Source organism: Caloenas nicobarica, chromosome 8 (assembly GCF_036013445.1).
Source record: "Caloenas nicobarica isolate bCalNic1 chromosome 8, bCalNic1.hap1, whole genome shotgun sequence".
Classification (NCBI taxonomy): Eukaryota; Metazoa; Chordata; class Aves; order Columbiformes; family Columbidae; genus Caloenas; species Caloenas nicobarica.
The window spans coordinates 17,990,001-18,012,654 of record NC_088252.1 but is presented as its reverse complement, the minus strand read 5'-3'; the positions used below and the strand labels follow the sequence as shown (position 1 = coordinate 18,012,654).

The window sequence follows — 22,654 nt, the reverse complement described above, 5'->3', positions numbered from 1 at the left end:
CAATTATTCTCACAACGTATCAATGACTCCAGCTTCAGAACTACAGCAAGGAAGCTTAGTCCTCATGAATAATCAGTCTCTATTTCTTGAGCTGAATCGCCACCTGCGTTAGTAACTGGTACAAGGCAAATGCATTTAAGCAGCAGCAGCATGGTAAGACCATCTAGATCAAGTAAAATTACCTAAACAAACAGCTGCAAAACTTATTAATCGCAGACCAGGTAAAAATGCAGAAAGCAACAGATTAGCGTCTTTATTACTATAAATGTGTTATGCCATATCATTGTCGACAGGTAGGAGAGGCCAGAGAAGCTGCATAGCAAAGGATTCACAAGTATGTATCTCTCATCCATAAAACCTTGCTACACTGACAAACAAATCATTAGAGAAAGAAGCTTTCACAGCTCTTAAAAAATATTATCAGCTGTTTGCTTGGCCTGACTACCAAATTCTACTGAAAAAAATTATGGAGTTTCCAGGAATTCCATTAACTATGGCAAGCATACTCCTATTTTCTCCTACCCAATTACCTGGTTTGGCTATAAACACCCTGCTTTGCTCTCTGTCTTTGCTGATTGATCATATATATTGTTATTAATGCAAATCAGCTGTTTATAAAATTATTAGGGAGATTTAATTCAGCTCTTTCCCCTATTGACCTCAAAGTATTTTTTAAAATCAACTAAAGGCAAAGAAGGTACCTAATTCTTCAGTCTTACCCAACATCACAGAGCAAAACAACTAAATAGTTATTAAATGCACGACATTCCCCAAATTCTGAGCCTTATGAAACTGTCATGATTCAAGTACATACATTAAAATAATTCTAAATTATATCCACTCATTCGTTTTCTGCATGAGAAAAAGAAAAGAATATCTAAATGTGCTGATGATAATGAATATGCTATATACAGAGAACAGTTGTGGTTTAAATAGCCTAAATGTTACACACCACTACTGTGATGCACTTGCCTATTTACACAATGCAATCACCCGATTACGTCCACTATTTTAGGCACATAATAAAATATTAAAAAAGATACAGGCAGACTATACTGTTCTACTATAGACAGTAATATTGTAAAAAGCCATCATTTCAATGCCTGTGCATGTTTTTTACATCTATTTTGGCCATGATGGCAAAGTACTAAAAGCACATACAACCCAGTTTCACAATGATCTTTTACTTCTTGATGCTGTATGAGATACTGGAACACAACTGAACAGCTTCATCTGATGATACTCATTCTACTTGTCAAGCACATTTTAATCAACATTTATAACAAAGTGAAATACAAATACTGAAAAAAATAATCACTCTGAAGACCAAGCCTGTAAATCTTGAGAGTAAGATAAATATGATTGAAACTACACCAATGACTACTAATACGATTAAAGCTACACCAAGCAATCTTCTGAGGCAGAGTGACTAAAACCTGCTGCTTTTAAGTAATTTTATATTTAGAATAAAATAATTGGTTAAAAAGGAATAAAATCCTTACTTTCTCAGCAATTATTTCCTTCCGTCTTACGCATATTTTCATTTAAATATGTCCAAAGCTTTACTGACAATATCTAAAATCTGAAGATGATTAATTGACCTTAAGGGCAACATGAAGACTTTGAGTGAAATAGTTCTGTAGCACTGCAAAATCAGTCACGGAAAAGATGCATTTAACTTGGAAGTTTTCCCTAGTTTTAGTTTTTCAGTATTAGCACAATAAAATGAGAGTTCTTTGTACACACACGTTTCACGGAGAGGAAAATCTTGTCACTAGGGAAAAATAACTCTCAGAAGAACTAATGTTTAAAGACATCAGGGACAAAGAATTTAGCATCACCTTAAATCCTGCTGATACCTATCACAGTGCAGGTGATTCTCAAACAGACCACGAAAGCTGCCAGAGATCAGCATTAGTTCCTTGGAAACTCCCCCACAATATACTCACTGTCTTTTTACACAAAAGCACTGCATCTGGAAATTCCAAAAGTAAACTAGTTTTTAGCCCGTGTGGGAAGAGCATATTCTATTTTTATAAGTAAAAACTGCCTCTCAGATAAACCACACAGCTTTAAAGGAGTTGTTCTTTGAAAATGAAGGCAGATATTTCGCATGACAGAGAAGACTTTTTTCATCCGGGGGGCAAAGGAAACTGAAAATTGTGATAACTACCAATGCTTATAAAAGGTCAGATCAGACAGATGACTCAAAACCCAGTTCTGATACTGTATACAGATTTCTACTGAACCAAGAAAAATACAGTTTAACTCTGCAACACAAGGTGCCATACTTAAAACTCCAGTTTTAACTTTCAAAGAAGTGTAAAATAATTTTGGCATTTTAATGGTGACTTCCTAACAAAAATGGGAAACTATAATACAAGTGGTTACAAAAGAAAACATAGAGAAATATGTATGTTTGGTATGAAATATTTAATTATATTGTTTTATGTTGCACTACTCTACACATTTAAATTATTTTTGTTTAGTTTACACCTACGCAACATGATACAAGCATAAACCTGTATTGCTTGTTCAGGACTTTGTTTTCTGATAAGCAGCATTTTCATGTTTTGAAATAATTGTGTAATTTTTAAAAATAGTACGACCATCAGTGTAAGGTCTTTAGAACGAATGGGACCTCACAGCACTGAATCATGTTTTAGATTCAAAGTTTACATCAAACTGGTAATAAATACAAAAGCAAGGTAGTAAAAAATTATATAGTCTAAATTTAACTTCCTTTACTGGACTTTTTTTTCATTTAACTTTATCTACTGACAGTCTCTCTCTGATTCCCAATGCTTTTTATATGATACTGAATTACATTTATCCTTTCTATACCTAAATGCCTCATTAACTCAGATGTACTTGTTGCCAACACTCAGTACAAACAGCTAGGAATTTTAATGGCTTTTTTTTAAGGCAGGTAAAAATCTAGCAGGTATACTCTGATTTGATAAGAGAATTTCAGAGCTCTCAAATATTTAGAGCTAAAATTACATAGCATAAATTATATAAGTGGTAAGACTGCAATTGGAATGTCATCAGCAGTTCCAAATATCCCAATACTTTAAAAACAGAGAGTTACAACATTTAAGAAAAGTAATTAAGACATTACAGAATACAGCTATGGTAGTTGTGTTTCTCCAAAGTATCCCCAGACTCCTATACTCATCAACCAGAAAATGTACAAAGTACTCTATTAAAACTTCTCCAATATTTTCCCATCAGCACAGACAAACGCAAGCCCTCACGTAAACTTTAAAGACTTATTTTCAATGAACACAGGCTCAGCCTCAATATTCAGTGTACTACTTTTATTTATGATAAAATTCAGAAAACAGCTTGAGATTGTATTATATTATGATGAACACTCAGCAAACACTATATTAACAGACGGAACTTGTCTCCATACCCAGCTCTGAGATCACAGTGTTTTTTTTTTTTTCCATTAGAACTTATATTTTTAAATCTAATTTTGAACCCAAACTATTTTTTTGAGCATGGAATGGTTGCATTTGCAATTAAAGGATGCAGTCAAACCGGTTTTTTTATTACATAACAAGTAGTACTTTCCTGGTCTTACAGGTGTTCAGGCATTTTCTTCCAGCTAATCTACTGATTAGCAGGAACACCAGTCAGCATTAGTTGTCACATTCATACTGAGATACTGTGAAATGTAGGTTTAACAAAATGCAAATTAATCAGTTTTAGTATAAAACACTGATAAATTGGGACTTGATAAGAGCTGCATGACTTCCCTAATAATTTGTGCTGTGGTAACATTAGTTACTAATATAAAACCACTGCTTAAGTAAATAAAAGGATTAGGATTTGACAACAAGACCTCATTTTCAAATGGTTGAAAAGTTCCACTCCATAGAAATAGCTGTGGCTGTAAATAATTTTAAATGGCTAAAGGCATTCTCATTCTATAATACGTAGAGACGGAAATACTGTGAGCCCATTTCAGTGTAGCCCAACTCTGTGATGATCAGGTTCTGCAATGCTTCCCACTCTGGGATGTATCATTCAAACCCTCCAAATGGATATTAAAGAATCACAGAATCACAGAATATTAGGGATTGGAAGGGACCTCGAAAGATCATCTAGTCCAATCCCCCTGCTGGAGCAGGAACACCCAGATGAGGTTGCACAGGAAGACGTCCAGGCGGGTTTTGAATGTCTCCAGAGAAGGAGACTCCACAACCTCCCTGGGCAGCCTGTTCCAGTGTTCTGTCATCCTCACTGAGAAGAAGTTTCTTCTCATATTTAAGTGGAACCGCCTGTGTTCCAGTTTGTACCCACTGCCCCTTGTCCTATCATTGGTTGTCACCGAGAAGAGCCTGGCTCCATCCTCCTGACACTCACCCTTTACATATTTATAAACATTGATGAGGTCACCCCTCAGTCTCCTCTTCTCCAAGCTAAAGAGCCCCAGCTCCCTCAGCCTTTCCTCATAAGGGAGATGCTCCACTCCCTTCATCATCTTTGTTGCTCTGCACTGGACTCTCTCCAGCAGTTCCCTGTACTTCTTGAACTGAGGGGCCCAGAACTGGACACAATATTCCAGATGTGGTCTTGTCTGGGCAGAGTAGAGGGGGACTCATCTCATGCCAGTGAGATGATAGTCTTGCTTCTCCGTACCCCACAGGAAGAAAAATAAGAGAGAAGCTACTTGTCCCTCTAATGGTACACTCACTCTATTATTTGAAGAGTTGTAATAGATCCTATTTCAAGATCTCATAAGTATCCCAAACAGGACAGTCATTGTGAGGCTGAATGCCAGATGAATATGCCATAACATATTGTTCACTGGTCTTTAATATAGTTGCACAAAAAGAAAAAAAACAGGAGAGAAAGCTCCCACTACATACTTCCCACCAACAGTGAATTAAGGCTCACCTATAAAAGCAAACTGTGAAAGTAAATGTATGGGTTATTTTAATGATCAACACTAGCCCCATTAGTATGCACAGTACCACACCTGCAGAAACTGTATTTCTCGGCTAGCTAACCAGACGGCTCAAACCACCCCACTGCTCTATCCTACTTCAAACCAAACCAAAACAACAACAAATGAACAAACAAAACCAACAAAGCAAACAAAACCAAACACGTCCCCTCCCCCCCCAAGCCAAAACCAACATCACACACAGAGCAAAATCTGTATTTGCATTGCAGCACCTGATGTTATAATAGAAGTTAGGCTCACAGTTAGCTGTAATATTGAAAATACAGTTTGTAACAACTCTATGTTTCCCCAAACTATCAGCATTCACATTTCACACTTTCTGAACTAAACAGTACTCATGACCTGTGGTATTTCTACCAGAAATGTTTGCTAGCACTACAACCCCAAAAAAACAATTGTCAAAGTGCAGATCATCCCCCTTTCTGTGTCTTGTCATAAAGCTGACCCAGAAAGACAGATGGGTCAGATTTACAGTGGAAGTCAACCTGCTGCCCTTTCCCCATGTACTGGAGTGTTTCACTCTGCTCAGATCTAGAATCTGCTACTTACGAAAAAAAACATCATCTAAAGTGTATCACCAGAAAAAGAAAAATTCATTTATCCCTGTCACACAAGTGAACATATGAAGCGCCACATATTCCCTATCCCTCCCCACACACTTCCAGTATCATATCAACTCTTTTCTAGAACCTCACAATCCTACTGAATCATACAGCACATCTCTAACAACACCCATAGAGGCAGGACAGACCCGTAAGACCACAACATCCAAGGAACAGGGGACACATATACAAATGAACATGGTATGACAAGTAGAACAAGCAGGTTTTTAAAGTGGAAGAGAGATTTGCTGTCAAAATTTCTGGTTTGTTACTGTAATCAAAGACCCGAGTAAGTTCAGTTATAATAGACACCAACGAATAAACTTTTTTGGAAGAGAACACAGAAAATCACATGCAATGCTCTGGATGAACTCTCTTGCCACATGGGTAAACTGTTGCAAATCTCCCCTCAGACATCACCCTGGAACAAGGCCAAAGTAATTTACTGCTGGCAAAGCTTTCTCTCGCCCTGAAACCTCTGGTCTGACATTTAAACTTCTCGATAGCAACTATGCATGAACAAATCACTCCCTCCCCACTCACATACAAAAAGTTTTCAATTCTTTGAAACGGAAAGTCACCCCTATTAGTCCATACAGAGCATGAAGGTACCAATTGCATTTTGCAGAAAGATCATCATGAAGCTGTCTGTCAGGCAGCACCACAAACACTGGTCTCCAGGCTCTACTGGGAGATAATTTAAATGATCCACAAGATGTTACATGATTTTATTTTCTACAATAGTAGTGCAAAAAAACTTTGGGACAAATGGACCACTGCAAATCCTCGCTTAGATACTGTAATGCTCTGAGGCTTTTTCCTGACTGGATTCTTCCAACTTTTATCTACTTACACCCTAAGTAAACATCCTTGGTATTGCCTCTGTACTTGGCAGGGGAAAAAAAATAATAAGGAAAGCATAAGAAAAAAGAGCAGGGAAAGCAGTAGTACCACTACAGTCAAATGACGCTTTCTTTCTGGTTTCCATAGAAGTTCACTTGACCTTCATTTCAAGAGCTATGAAGTATTACGGCTTGGGAAAACAACTTCAACTAACTGAATAAAATGTGATTTCAGACAGATACATGAAACATGAAACTGATCTAGTCCAAGTAACTTTGAAAAGATTTTCACCAAAACACAGGAGCCAACTACTACCCAAAACTCATTATACACCCAAATCACCTGTCCTTTTTCACTCTGAAAAATTAAGATTATTATATGAGATATTTCCAAAAACTCTGTATAGTATTGAACAGGGATATTCTATTTCTATGTAATGTCATGTATTGCAGGACTAAAAATAAAAATTAAAAAAAAATTGTTAAGAAAATGTGGAGGTTTATTGTTTACAAGGTTCCAGGGATATAGCACTACTTTTTCATAACAAGCAAGTAAATTCCAGAAAGGCTAATAATGTATTTTATTCCAGAATTTATTAATACAGATCTATAAGACTCAAAACTGATAGCTTCTAACTACTGCATGATGTAATCTAAGAAACGTGTCTCTTACATTGTATTTTAGGTTTTAATCCTGCAGATTCTGATCTTCCATAGTTAATGTTGCTTTCTGAAACAATTCATGCACAGGATGGCAGAGAAAAATGTTTACGCTGCACACATTGAGAAAACAAATTGACAAATCCAGTAAAGTGCAATCTACGGTTATTTCCTCTTATCAGGTAAGGAAGACAAATGAAAGCTACATATACATATTTTTGAGAATACTAAATAATAGAGGATCTACATGAACTTTCGAAGGGGCAGATAGCATGTGGAAAAAAATTACTTCACAGCCCAATATTTTTTAATGGGCTGAAGCTATTGAATCACATAAACATGAGCCTATTTTTTCCTCAATATTAAATCTTTCTCCGTGCACTCCATCTTCCACCGTTTGCATCTCTGGCCTCACTACTGTAATTGTATATGCAAATAATTTTGTGGATATGAACAGTTTCCCTAAGCTCAGAAGTATTATTCATAGATACAAAATCAAGCATGCATACATGCACATTTTCCAAATATAAACAGACTGGAAGTTCCAGGACGTGATTTTCATTGTACTGGTTGTTGGTATGGTTGGTACTTAATAGAAATCACATGTAAGAACACAGCTGTATTTAATAATATCCAGTCTGCAACAACTGAGAGTTGTGGGACTGGAGCCAAACACAACAAATATAGTGTCTACCTTATTTTCTTTAAATAAAAGGAATATTGTTTTACTGAGATCGGTCACTTTCATGTGAGTAAAGAACACAATATATGAAAAAAAGCCAATCTGTATCTAACGATACTAAGAGATGAAATAATCCATCTTTTCCAAAGTATTTTTTTTCCTAATGTTTCATTGTCCTCTTAAAATAGAGCCTTTTAGTTCATATGTGGATTTGTATGATTTTACTTTCCAGTTTTTTTACACTATCCTTTATGTTTTACGATTCACATACTTTAAGAGTAGCAATTTTCTATCCAATAAATAATGAAGGTGTTGACCTGTACTGAAACTACCTGAAAAAACTTGGTAGAAAAATCTCTATTCAATGATTCTTCATTGACAGGTAATACCTTTGAAGATCTATCAGTCAGCTCGTGTAAATTTGAAATCCATGTGATTAACTACTATCCTACAGCACTGTTTTTATTTGGAATTCCATAGAGTACCATACAAGATGTTCCATAAAATCTGTGCTGCTACCTTTATAAAATAAACTTAACATTCCTTCAAAAGATTGAAAAAAACCCAGAAGTTTCATGGCAGAGACACATGTTCTGTGAAAAAATTCTGACTGGCATTGATTACCCTCCTTCTTCTAAATCCTGTTTAAATCAATTATCACTTTGTCTTAGGTTATTATCAAAACTAATCAATCTACAGTTATACAGGTCACTGTATTTCTCCTTTGTAATGCTGATTCAGCTTTATCACTCTTTTGGTTGCGGAGCACCTTTAGTTTCCTTATTTCAGTACACGTAGCTCAATTAGCCTACGGTTCAGTTTTGGAACTCTCGGCTCTGTTGCCTTATGGGATCTAGAGTCTCTACAGAACAATTACTTCAGCTTTCCTCTTCTTCAATTCCCTCATAGGATGCCACAGTTCTTGAATAACTTCTAGTTACAGACTGCAAATTTTAAAACTTAATGTTTATATAGCAAGACTGACAAAATTACCTACATTGTCTTCTCTAATTTTTATGATTTCCTATTTCTTAATCTGAAAAACGCTAGTCATGCAGTAAAAACTAATCTAAAAACCAGCTGCTCCTTTAGACTGACTGATATTTTTTAGAATAATGTTAATCTGAGACTGTCATTTTAAGAGGCAAATCACCAAAGCACCAAATTCTTAACACAGTTAACACTGAATAAGATCAAAGCTTTCTAGTCTCTCTTCTTCCTGTATGTCTTTAGAGGAGCTACAATTAAGGAAAAAAAAATCAGCTGCTAATTTCCACTATTTCCCAGTTGTATCAAAGAAAAATCACCCTACTATCCAATCTCAATATGGTATTAATCATAGTTCAGAAAAATGTAATAAATAAGGAGGTTCTAAGGTGCATTTGAAAGTCCATTTTGGAGCTAAACATCGCACACACAAAGAAATAGTAACTGGTTCTACTGGTCTGAGGGAGATTTCTACTTGCAAAAGATGTATGAAGTACTAGCTCAGAAAATAAGCAGATATCCACTACTTAACGTCATATTAATACCAACAGAACTAAGATGCATCGAAGCAAATCTTATGCACCTGTCATTCTGCAGACAATGTAATGAATGATCAACGTACATATAACTTCTCTACAATAAATGATCATTTTCATTCAATACCCAGATCAGACAGAATAGCCAACACATTTTATCATTTATGCAGTACCCACTGAAGTAAAAAAAAGCAACACACAACAACACCACAACAAAAACACCACCATCACCACCACAACAACAAACCACCACCACCACCATCACCACAGCTCTATGTCAGAGAGTACTTGGGGGAAAAAACATGAGTGGTATAGACATCCTGAGTGGCAGGTAATCAAAACAAGCAATTTCTACAATCATAGCAGTGCAGCCCAGTTTGGCTTGTCTATCAGGCCTTTCAAACGATTATGTGCAGAAGTGATTAGTTCAGCAGTTCTGCATATGGCAACTTGTATTTTTAGGTAATCAACTTTAATCCATGCCACATTTTTTACTACAAAGAAAATAATATTAATAGTATACTGTCCTATGTGGTGTTGATTCTTGACTTTTGTTTGGTGCCATACGTCTGACCTTACTGCTCTGGTATTTAATCTGCCTTTTAAAAGAAAGTGGTGAATAAATAATCATAACTTCAATGATAATTTCTTTTCTCTGACATCCTGTACTTGCCCATCAAAGCAGGCATAGGACTATGCAACTGTGATGACTTCAATATATGAAATCATTGTTCCAAATACTACTCCGACAGAAGACAAGCACAGATCATCCAAGGAAGTTGTAGAATTTTGTAGACTGGAAGCTGAAACATGTCAGAGAGATTTATTTTTGCAGTAGGATGAAGAATTGGATCAAATGTTTGCTTGAAGTCCTTAACAGTTTTGTCTTTGTATGATCAAAGGTGCTTTACGTATTCATTTGTACGTACATTTTACCTAATCACACCTCATGTTTGGAATCTGTAAAATAAAAATCTCATTTCCTTCATAGAAAACAAACAAACCACAAATCAAAACACAAACCAAGCAAACTGTACATCTTTGTGTTTCTTTTACAACAATGATCCATTAATTTACAGGAAGAAAAAGATTTTATATGATTTTTTCACCCTAATTCCCCAGAGCCCTGAAGAAGTATCTACTGCAATATAATTGGTTCCAAAGCACCCTCGATTCTGAACATTCAGTTCCATTTTAGCTGTGCAGGCAACTGTTTTACAAGCTTACTTGAAGATATTTTGTAAATAAGATTTATGATACTGTGTTGCTTGGAGTTAATTAAATGTTTTGATTGACAATTGCAAATAACTACCACTACTTGTTGTAAATAAAAATCTAATCATTTCATAAAGTGTGATAAGCAGACCAAATGCAGCAAACAAAATGCAAACAACAAAAACAGACAAGCTTTTTTAAAATAATGAATCTAAGATCAAATAAGATGTTTTATACTTAGCATGAAAGAGGAATTTAAAACCATGATACTACCATGAAGCTCATGTAAACTAGCTACATGTCAGACTATTCTATATAATATTATATTTTGTCCATAAGTTAATACTTCATTATCACAAAAAAGTCAGTTTTGAAGGGATGTAGCTAGAAGCACTAAGATGAAATCAAGCTAAGGAATATTTAGACAGAACTGAAGTAAACTTTTCCAATACCGAAGTTTGCATAAACTCTCTGAAAGGAAAAAACAAGTCCGTTACGTAGTGCGGCTTATTACGTTAGACAGTTTCAGTAAGATTGGACAACAGAAGCCTAGAGCCAAAATCCATTCTACAGCAGGTAAGGAATTACTGAAATCTCCCACACTCCAGCACTACATTTAAAGATAATAAAATGTCCAGACTTGCACAATTTTACGTACAATGACCAAAGTTGACATCTACATTTCAAAACAAAAAAAATGCTGAAAATATACATAATTTATGCTTTTAACAGAGGAACTTAATATTTTAATTTTGTAAAGCTAGGGAAGGACAGAGAAGCAGAAAGCCCAATTCATTAGAAACAATAAGATCATGGCTTAAAAAGCAGTTCACCTGCATTCTTCCTTGCAAACTTTTTTTTCCCCATGGTTAACAGCAAGAGTATTTTCATAACATCAAAATGTACCAGTAGGCTTAAATGACTATCCACTGTCTGAATCAGCATTTATCTCTTAAAATTGCTTAATTTGGAGGAACAGTGAAAAAGTATGCAACAGTGGACGAAGCAACATTCTACCAAAATAAAAGTACTGTTAGCAGATGCAAAGTACCTGCTGCAACTCCAAAATCAAATCTACCATTAAACGATACTTTGATTTTCACAGTGGAGAAGCAGCATCTTAATTAATTTAATAGAGCTGGCAATGAAGCATTGTCTATATTAACAGCATCCTTTTAACGTAGTTATGAATTCCTGAGACAGGAGTTCACAGCATAAACTTCTGAGTCTCAAGAGATTTTTTTTTATTTTTCAACACAAATATAAAAAGTAACACCAGCAATCAGTTATAACACTAAAAGCAGTAGCAGATAAAGACTGAAAATTCATGGGGAAATTATAATATCTTATACGGGATACAAAAAGCAATTTAAATAACATTTTAATGTTTTTTTTCTTTACAATCTACTGATAGATGAGGCTTTGAGATTCGTTATTAGAAGCCGAAGGTAAAAAAAAAAAAAGAGAAACACATAGAAGTTGAAAGAAAAGAATCAATGCTGATATTAATGTAAGATTGTTTTGTTTGTCTGTTTTTTGTTTGTTTAAATCAAGAAATAGTAACAAGCATCTATACAGAAATTTATCTTTGGTTCTGCTTCAAAAAAGAAAAATAATTTTCAGTCAATAGCACCACCTTTAAATGTCAAGATGTTTTATGCCTTTTACGCCACTAATAGAAACAAATCCTGATAAATAGCATGGACCAATACTTGGTACAGTCATTTTTAATGCTCTTTTCCATGGAAGAAAGGAGCAGTAAGTTTTCTTGTGTTCGGCCATAACAGCAAATATGGAGTGTGATGAGCAGTGGTCATACAATCAGTGAAAAGAAAACAGCAACTAAGTTATGTTTCGTGATAACCTTTTTACTTGTGAAATGTCAATTATAGAAAAATTCATTAATGGCCTTATTTACAGAGAACAAATGCTAGCATCAAACAAACCCAATTTACCAATGACACTCTGCCAGCAAATGGTGATTCACTAACTGAGCAAGCAAATTAACAATAATTTTCTTTACAAAATAATAGTAGGCAAAAATATAACTTGGCAGTATTTCCCTCTTGTTAATGTGGACACTAATTAGCATAGTTATATAAAAAAGATTTGAATTAAATATGTCAAGGTCTCAGAATTTTTTGAATTCCTCTTTGCTTAGTCAATCCAAATATTTCAATTAGCTTCTTCATGTAATTTGGTGTTTCAACCAGAATCCCACTGAATCCCACTGATAGGCACATAAAATTATTATTTGCAGACTGTTTATGTAGTTCCCTTTTAAAATCTGCAACTAAAATAAAGATGTAATTCCTCTGCATAAAATATCTTTAGAAGTCATGGTCTTGGTTAATTAGCCAAGCACTTATCCTATTCTCTAACCGACCACCAGATCTCACATATTAGACAACTCATCAGGTTTGTGATTCTTCTTTTCATTGGTAAGTCTAGAATATTTATACAAACTACATTTCAGCTAAAACTTCTTCCCTACTTTTCACACAATTTCCAGAAATTAAGTAAAAAAATGTGTTTCAGAAGCTGCACTGAAAACTTTTATTTTAGAAGTCGCGTATTTACAGCATAGAAAGTTAACCCTGTCATATGCATTTGCCCATCTTAGTTTGCCATTTCTCCACAGTTCTCTTTAAGCTGTGGTCCTTGTAGCATTCATGGAGTGCTCCACATTTAGTGTGATTTTTGCTCGAGATTTCTGTCACAGGACATTTTTCATTGTTTTCCCTAGAAACCTAACACTTCATTTCTGTAGGAATTTGCAACAAGCATTAATTGTCCCTAAGAGAACATTCTTCCTCTGTTTTACCGAGATGGAGTGCCCACAATTTTTGCACAAGAGTGAGCATTGAACAAAACCCAACTTTTGTCCTTAGTGCGAACAGTGAACATATCTTAGTTTCCCACTCCTCAAAACAGTGTTGCAACACTGGTTTGGAATAGGTAAAAACAGGGCAAGCTGGTTTGCTTTGTTGTGCTCTAAAAACGGAAGCCTGAGTTTTGCCACTAAATCCAATGGTGTAGTGTGGTACCTTCCATGTAGCCATAAATTATGGAGAGTTTCTATCTACCTAAACAAGACTGGCTATTTTCTCTTTTCATTTTAAAATGGATTAATAATATTACTAATTCTAATTCCTGTTCTAAGAAACCTAATTTCAGAGAATTAAAATGATCTTTGTCTCTCACTGGACTTTAAAATCAAGTGCTTCTTTGTAACATGCACCTGTTAACAAGAATCTCATGTGAACGGAGTCACAATTTCTTCAAGATGAGATGAGCTCCAAAAAGTCACGGCTTGCCCCATTTGCACTATCATAATTTTGAGGTAATCTGTAATTACATTGTCTTCTTGGCAAGTGCTGGAAGTAATATCAATATTCTTTATATCAGTCTTCCAGAGAAAATCATCTAGACACATGGAAAAATGTGACTACCCATGGGAACAAATGAAGATCTGTGCTGGGCTGTTCCATCACTGTCAATATACTTGACATGAATTCAGAAATCTAGCCACCATTTGGAAGCAATAATTCCAACAAATTTTTTTAACGTCACAAACTGTATGACAGTTGCATTAATTACAAATAATACTAACGTACAAAAATAAAAGTATACTTCACATGCATTTTGTCCTTTTCTTTTTAAATGGGGCTTCAGGGTAAACACGCAGAATGGATACAATCTCAATTATTAAACCTTAGCCAGTAAAGAATCAGAGGTGAGATGGAGGGCGTTTACTGGAAGAAAAAAAATGAAGTTCCAGTAACGTTTTACTGACTGTTAACTAATTAACTGGTGCAAGGCGGGACTGCTAAGAGAGGCTGTGTCTGTACTACTAGATACGATACAATTGCGATTCCAACAAGAACTACAAAATATTACATCACACTCAGCTGCACCACAGAAATCAAGTGAAAGTGAAAAACAGATTTCTTTGGCTTTCTCTCCAAAACAGAGGGCATGACTATAACACTCTTACTAATATGATGTTTATTAGAATAAAATAATTAAATTATTAAAATAAATAATTATAAAATAAATATATTAAATGATTAAAAGGGATACATAGATAACAAAGAAGGTGTCTGCTGCACAGTTTACAGTTTTCAGATCACTGCCATGGATCATATTGTGAAGTCAAAGAAATAAAATGAGAAAGAAAACCCAAATAGCTCCAGGATCTAATGTAATAAATGTATTCCTTTAAATGGCAAATAACTGTTTTCATGGAGATAGGACTGCAAACATCAACAGGCTAGAAAAAGACTGGCAACCTATCAGAATAGTAGTTTTTACAAATACAGTAGCTAAAACATAATAAAAGTTTAACTGACATATCCATAACACCTGTAGATGCAAATGTATAACATTATAAATAATTTCCCACAATTAAAAGCTTTTTTTTTCTCTGAAAATAAATTATTTCATGTTGCATTTTTCACAATACTTACACAGAATAAACCAGATCCTTTCCATGAGGAAATTACCACCTGATTACTGGATAGGAGAAGTGGTTAAAACACTGCTAAGAAGCAATTTGACCGATATAATTTTACTTCCTTAGTTGGAAAACAATTGCCAAGCAAGATCGCTCTTAAACTCCATTTAATTCAATACGCTATTTTGAGCAGTGTTTAGTACCAAATATTTCAGAGGCAAGTCAAAGAAACATCAGAATAACCTAATGAGTATTAGCTTGGCAAATTTATGGAAAAAAAAATCTAAAAAGCATACTTCATGAAAGTCAAATTGAACTCTATTCTTTGCACAGCATTTAAAATATTCTATCCTTTTGTACATACCTTATATTTTCTTCAATTCATTTTAAACACTAATAAATTCAGCAACCTCAGAAATGGCAATAAGGTCATTAGTTTAAAGCCTACGTGCACTTAGACAAGCATAACTACAGAATGTTCTGACGCAGATAGTTACAAGGGCATAGCAGAGCACTGAACCTGACATTCTTACTTTAGACAATATTTATTAAAGTTAGAGTAATACTCTCCCTGTGTGTCACGTTACATCTGGTAAATATACAGGTTTAAATGCAAACTGAGAAACAGTCTGGAAATATCAGATTAGGAAGAAAAAAATAAGTGCTTTCTGCTAAAGAATAAAAAATAAGTTACTTTAAAGCTGACAAAAGGTGAAAAAGCTGTAGAGCATGCAAGTATGGTGAGACTTGGTACAATAAGCTGTTGAAATTTTATCCTTTCCAGCCTCTTAAAGCAACTTGTAATTTTTATAATAGAATTTAACTTCCTTACTTAGTAAAAACAGTTCATGTATATTTGTGAGGCTAAAATGCTTAAACAAAATAACCTCCATCTATAGTTATCTAAAACCAACTGGCATCAAGGGAGTTAACCATGTAACCTCATAAACCACATATGAAAGAATTTTATTTCTAACCTCTGCTGCCAGTTGCTGAAGAGAAGGAGATGCAACCGGGTGTAAAGTTGTGTTGCCTCTGACTGGATTATGAAGGCTAACGTAGGCCACAACATTTCTTTGAAGAACTCTCTTGAGATCCTACAACACAAGCAGAGCAATGGTTATTACTGTGCACCGTTCTAATTAAGATTTGTTTTGTTCTTTCAGTTCATTCTGCAAAAAACCTGCACCTTGTGTTTTTGTCTTCAGTGATTCTTTAAGTATTACTTAACTACTCCTTACAATATGCTGTTAAGAACTTCAAAGGATATCTTTGTGTTATTTCTTTATACAACAGAAGTTATAATTCCATTTCACACATCATCTCAACAAAATGCAGACAAGCCCAGGAGGAATTAAAAATTACTACCTTGTAAGGGCAAAAATGAAAACATTACATACTGTGAAATATCATGAAGGCCTTTAAACTTATGCTTGACAGAAGACAAACTTTAAAAGCAATCATTACTAACAGTTAAATGGACTCACATTTTGAGAGACCAAATTGAAGTTTGAATTGCATAACTTTTCCAGTATTTTTATTTTATTTTAGACTACAAAAATAGTATGTAAAAACTGTTTCAATTATTATCTCTGTTCAAAAAAGATCCCCTTTGCCTTCTCAGTAATGAATTACTCTTTGCATGAAGTGGCTCTTTATACTGAACAGAAGGGGTGTAATGCAATTACATCTGATGTAAAGCTGACTTGAGGTGGAACTAAACAAATTTTGTTTCCAGCCTGGGTCTTTTGCAATTTGATTTTTTCACTCCATCTTGTTTTTGAAGAATAATCATGTTGGAAGTATGAAACCTCAATGAGAGCTAGTTGTTTCTCATGCATGATAAAAACCAACTAACTCTTCATTTTATCTAGTGTTTTAATTCAGCAGCCATGAATCTCTCTGCTAGCTATTTCTTTAATTTATGAACTGAAGTCTACTGTGATCATATATGATCAACAATATTCTGATGAGGTATTTTCTTTCAATAAGCTGATTTCTATTCTGTTGAACGTAAGAGCCCCAGGAATTGTCTGTATCAGATTGTATCTAATCTAACTCCTTAGCACAAATATGTGAAAAGTGAATCAGCACTACCCATGGTGGCACTACAATGTTTACGTAATTAATGTAAACGATGGTACAGTTCTCTTCTTGTCATTCAGTGTACTCTTGATACAGTTCTCCCTACACTAAAACTTTCAATTAAAAATTACTAACTGTTGAACTTCCAAGAAGCTGAAAAAGCCCTCTAATCTACTCCTGGAGCCTAGGTCTTTCTTTGAGCTTTTCCCCTCTCCTCCAAACCCTGGCAATGTCCACTTTTACAGTCCTCTACCGAGTTAGGGAGGGGAGTCAGCTCACAAAGATGCTGTACATGCAACCTCCACAGCCATGGGAACATCTTGCAGTCTCATTATCACACACGCTCTGTTCCACAGGAACTGCCTCTATAGACGTTTTCACTCCATTTGCTATGGAGTACATGAAGGCATGTAATTGTCACAGACCAGTTAGTGAACCATAATTTCTACGTAGTAATTTCATACTGTTTTCATGCTTTCAACAAAAGTAATCATTATTTCGATGAGTCCTGCTAAAATTCTTTTACCTCCGCCCATTCATATGAACCAATATTCCCAAATGATGTTCCTCCCCATGAGCAGAAAACAATGGTCCGGTCAGGTCTCCAGCCTCTCTTCACCTTCAACATCAAGGCTTGTAAAAATGCTGTGATGATCGCAGTGCTACTGGCCCATTCTTGTCCACCATAAGTATTTAAACTGCTGTGATGACTACCAATGACGACGTACCTGTCTGACATGTGAAAAAAAAGACAGAAAAGAGAATCTTATTTCTTCTGGATACTAGCATTAAAAGAATTTTTAAAAACCCAAAAGATTAACTGTATTAGTGGTCTGTGATGTCATTAATACAACACAAAGCTGTCAACAAAAACTTACATGACCATGTGCAAGACAATCATACAATATAAATGCATAAACTGTGAATACTACTTAAAAATAAACCAGTAAATAAATACAAGTATATATTTTTCCCAATTTAATCCCCGTGCCCTTGACTTCATTATTTGCTTATTACTCTCCCTTATAAATCTGATATATACCATTTTTACAGCCAGGACTTTGTCATATAGATAACCTAATAAGGTTCCACGCTCACATTAGAGTATTATGAAAAAACACAAATTAATAAACAGGAAGCTCTATCTTCAATACATATTAGTGTTCAAAGAAGAAAACAAAAGGTGTGGTAAGTACAATGAGAAACATAGAGAAAATACATAAAGTATCAGTACTCCCTCACCTGGAAGACTGTGTTCAGTGTTCACCACCCTATCTCAAAAAAGACATTGTAGAAACAGCAGTTGAGAAGCTGGTAACCAGAACGGTTAGATATCAGGACTTAGACTTCCATGTAAGGAGACACTGAAAAGACCTGGATTGCAGGTTTAGAGAAGAGACATGACAGAGGAATAGAGATAATGAATGATACAGAAACGGTAAGTCAGACCTAGCAACTATGATGATAGTGGAAGAAAGTATTTTATCAAATGAAAGGCAAGCAGTTTCAACCTGAAATAAAGAATATGACTATGGTTATCCAGAAAAAAAAAAAAAACCACAACACTTTTTTTCAGAGAAATTAAATGAAATTTTCATCTCTCAAGGCATAATATATAATCTAAATACTAACTCACCAGTGTAAAGAACCTTATTCTATTCCAAAAGGATGATGTGATACGAAACAACATGAACAACTAGTGTGACTGGTGCACATCAAGAAGCCTAAACAGAGTTATGCTGAATGACTTTTAAAATTCTATTAGACCTTCTGTGTGAGATGAATTCACAACTGAAGCATTTTTGACTCATCATGTTCTGATATTTAGTAAAGTCTTTCTGGTCCAGATATAGACTTTTAAAGGTGTTTTTTCCATGTTTCAGGATACTGATAGAGAACATTATAGTTATCAAGTGATGTGACATCCACAATAATCTCTGGGTGTCACTTGGGTTTCAAAAAGTGCAAAATGTTTTGGTTAGCTAACAGTATTCTTCTTTATTCATTCTTCACTGGAGTCAGTACACTGGAATGTAGCAACACATAGGTGGTAAAATGCTCATGTTTTATATTGCTTATAAAATTAAGTATCTAGTCCGCAATATTTTTTGCAGTAACTGCTGCCTAGAAACAATTTTAACTGAACACCAACATACTTTGATTATAAAACGATTCTCTATCAAAAAATACATGGCAATGTATTTTATATGGAATCAAAAATGCTTTACAAACAGGGGATCTGTGATCTCTCTCTAACAAAATATTTTCAATCAACTGCTTTGGGCTATATAGGTACATAAATTAAAATTTCCTTCTAAAAGCAGATATGCAAAATGTAAGTTTAACAAAATGCAATCTAAATCACGTAATTTTGCAGCTTGTGTGTGGCATCATGAGATCACAGAATCATAGAATGGTTGGCATTGGAAGGGACCTCTGGAGATTATCTAGTCCAACCCACCTCCTAAAGCAGGTTCACCAAGATGTTTCATTACAAGTTGCACTGACAATGAAAAATCATAGGATCTTCAGCTCACTTAATGTTAGGAACTAGGAACAGAAATTAATGGCCTTACAGGCTTCTAGGTCATTAGAGGATGTGCCACTAACACAGGGTGATCAGAAAGGATCAGTACTTGCCCCGTGTTATAACCTCCGTGCTATCTGTGAACAGTGTATGTGAAGGGGAGTGGAAAGAGACCTTATATAAAATAGTACAGGACATTTTGATGGAGAAGAAAGCTGCAAGCAGTAACTTACTGGCAGAGATGCCAGCTGAACGAACAGGGGTAAAACGTAACAGCTGGTGCCTCCTCTGAAATTCTCCATCTTTGCACATCTCTTGCTCTTGAATAGAGGCAATACCCTGAAGCAAATGACTATAGAAACAGCACAGGAGAAAGGATGGCCATGTTTACAGAGGCAGCAGCTGCCCCTTCTTGTAATCATTTGCTGAAGCACATAGAGAAAGAGATCATATGGTAAGAAAAAAGAGAAAGAGAGGACTAGAGATAGAGAAAAAAATATCCATCAGATACTTTTGAAAGTGATAAGATGGGACAGTGTTCAGGGTGGTGATAGGCGGGATAACAGGGATTTACCATTAAAACAAGTGACTTTATGCTGTCTTATATTGTTATACATTTCATTTTCAACCATGTCCAACAGAGCTACAAAATCAGTGTTATGTTTTTCAGCTTTTAAAAGGGTACCAGCTATCATATTTCCCCTGCTTCTAAATCTTTTAATATCTTGGTTGGATTTCAGATGCTCATTGTTACTCCTCAGATCAAGTATCAAAAATGTTTGTGTGTGTGTTAGGAGGCCTTTAAGCAAAACAAACACCCAAACAAAACCACCAACAAAACCAACAACCAAAAAACACCCCAAAAAACCAAAACCCAAAACAAACAAAAAAACCCCCACAACCAAAAAAACCACCCTTGGGTGATGCTGTGGTCTTTCCTTAAGCACTAAAGATGCATGAAACTAGCAAACTCCATCAAAATGACAGAGAATCAATACCATGAAAACATCAAGTATTCAAATCAGTTGAGATGGTATGGCTATAGTATCAACCAGGAAAAAGCAGAAAAACAAATGAAGGTTTAACAATGATTCTGTAACAAATGTTATCCATGGTGCATGACAGGCTTAACTTTTCCCCAGGTTAGAAGCCAAATGCTATGGGCCTTGTTCGGCAAGACATTTACAGGACAAACCACTGGCATTTGAGTAGTTCTCCTGACTTCATTTCATTATACATCCTTAAATTCTTAAAGTTAAGCATATACTGATACGCTTTAAAAAAGCAGCTTCTTAGTCAGAATACAATAATAAGATGAAAGTTTCAGGTGTAGAGAAGATAAAGAATTTATTAAACATAAACTGATACAAGCTTCTTATTTCTTGTGTTGCTTCTGTTTCAGCAGACAGTATGTCTAAACATGGCAGTTTCTGCCTCTGAAATTCTACGACAGCTATTGCAAAATATTAACAATAGCAGACTAGTAACTTCAAATTCCTGAAGGAAATTAAACCTTATACTGAAGTTAAATTCCCTGTGCCTTTTTTTTTTTTTTTTAAAACTCTTCTAGTGCAAAGTACAGCATTTGTCACACAGAAAATTAGTCATTATTTCAGGAATAAACTCCACCTCCTTCATTCCATCACGTAAAATATGAAATGACTGGCCCATCTCCTAAGAGACTTTAGATAAATTTGCGGCTTTTCTTCTGAACCTAATAAAAAGAGTATTAAGCAAGGCAAACGTGATGATGTTTTGATGATGCCATCTGTACATTAGGAATTGGACTGGGTCTACAAACTTTGCAGTGTGTAAGTAGCCAACAAAAACGTTCATTCACGTTGCCGAAACCCTTCAACTCTTAGTCAAATACACCTGCAGACAGAATAAACTCAAAATGTTTTTCATTCCTGCGAAGTCCTGATTATTGTATTATCTACGTACAGTATCAAAGGAGGGAGGGGGTTTGTGGTTTATGTCACAGTTGCACTCAGAATGTTACTGTTTAATTCTTAGAGATACAGAACAGTAATTATTATTCCTAGATGTATATAAAACTAGCTTAAAGAATGATTGTAACACAAAATAAGGCTGCAGCAAGTGTGATTAATATCTTAGTCACACATTTTTGTACAGTATAATCACATTTGATATTAGATTCTTAACTAAGCCATTGATCATGCTGCTCCACATCTTGGTTTCAGTGAGACACCTGAAGTTCTGGACTTGAAGCATAGAGCTTATTTGTCTCAAAATTCTGCTAATATTAGAAAAAAAATCAAAACCTTTTCTGAAGTTGAATAGACAGCTTGCATAGTAATTTGAATCATGCAATACAGTACACTCTCAAATTAAAACCAACATAGTTACTTGGTATAAAATACTAAAACTCTCTATGGTCTACATGTAATTCCTGCTTATTGAGAAAAAATATGTATATTTTAACTATAATATGCACTTGAGCTCATTCTCTGTTTAACCCTTATGTTCTTTTTTGTCAAATCAGAAAATGACTACAAAGTTTCTCTCCTTCCTTTGTATTAGTGCATTATCTGGCAAAATAGAATCCTGATCCAAGCTATGACTCCTCCATCATGAAACAAAAAAATCGATATAGGGCTACTTACCAGGAAATACAGTTCCTTTTAAATATCCGATAACATTAGAAATTGTCTTGTAAGTTGTGACTGACTGAATATTCAGACTGATTATTTTTTTGCCTGTCAAAAGATAAAAATAAAAATTTTTAAAAATTGTTAAACTTTTTATCCAGTCAAGAAATCTAGAGGCCACGATATAAGTTCCCCACACTTTAAAAAATAAATATTTTTTTTAAAAAAAGTAAAAACAAACAAACAAAAGGATACTGAAGAGGAACTAGATATTAAAACATGAAATATTACATTATTTCCTTAGTTCCATTTTAGCAGTCGGGTTCAAAGTTGGAATCTCAAAAGAGATCTCTACTCCTTGAGTTAAAAGACCATTCATTTCACCCAAGAAATGCTGCCAGAATACAACAGAAAAAAGAAGAAAAAAAAAAAAAGAGTAGGATTTACATAATTCTGTGATAAGGAAATTTGT

At 34.9% G+C, this 22,654-nt stretch overlaps 1 protein-coding gene across 1 annotated transcript in view; it reads right to left on the bottom strand.

Moving 5' to 3' along the window:
* NAALADL2 (N-acetylated alpha-linked acidic dipeptidase like 2) overlaps window positions 1-22,654 on the bottom strand; it is a 244,835-nt gene that overhangs the window by 81,598 nt on the left and 140,583 nt on the right. Inside the window, exons 7-9 of the mRNA XM_065640342.1 lie at window positions 22,198-22,290; window positions 17,570-17,775; window positions 15,936-16,055 (exon numbers count right to left, since the gene is read on the bottom strand). Coding sequence (XP_065496414.1) covers window positions 15,936-16,055; window positions 17,570-17,775; window positions 22,198-22,290 — 419 coding nt within the window. The remainder of the gene's footprint in view (window positions 1-15,935; window positions 16,056-17,569; window positions 17,776-22,197; window positions 22,291-22,654) is intronic.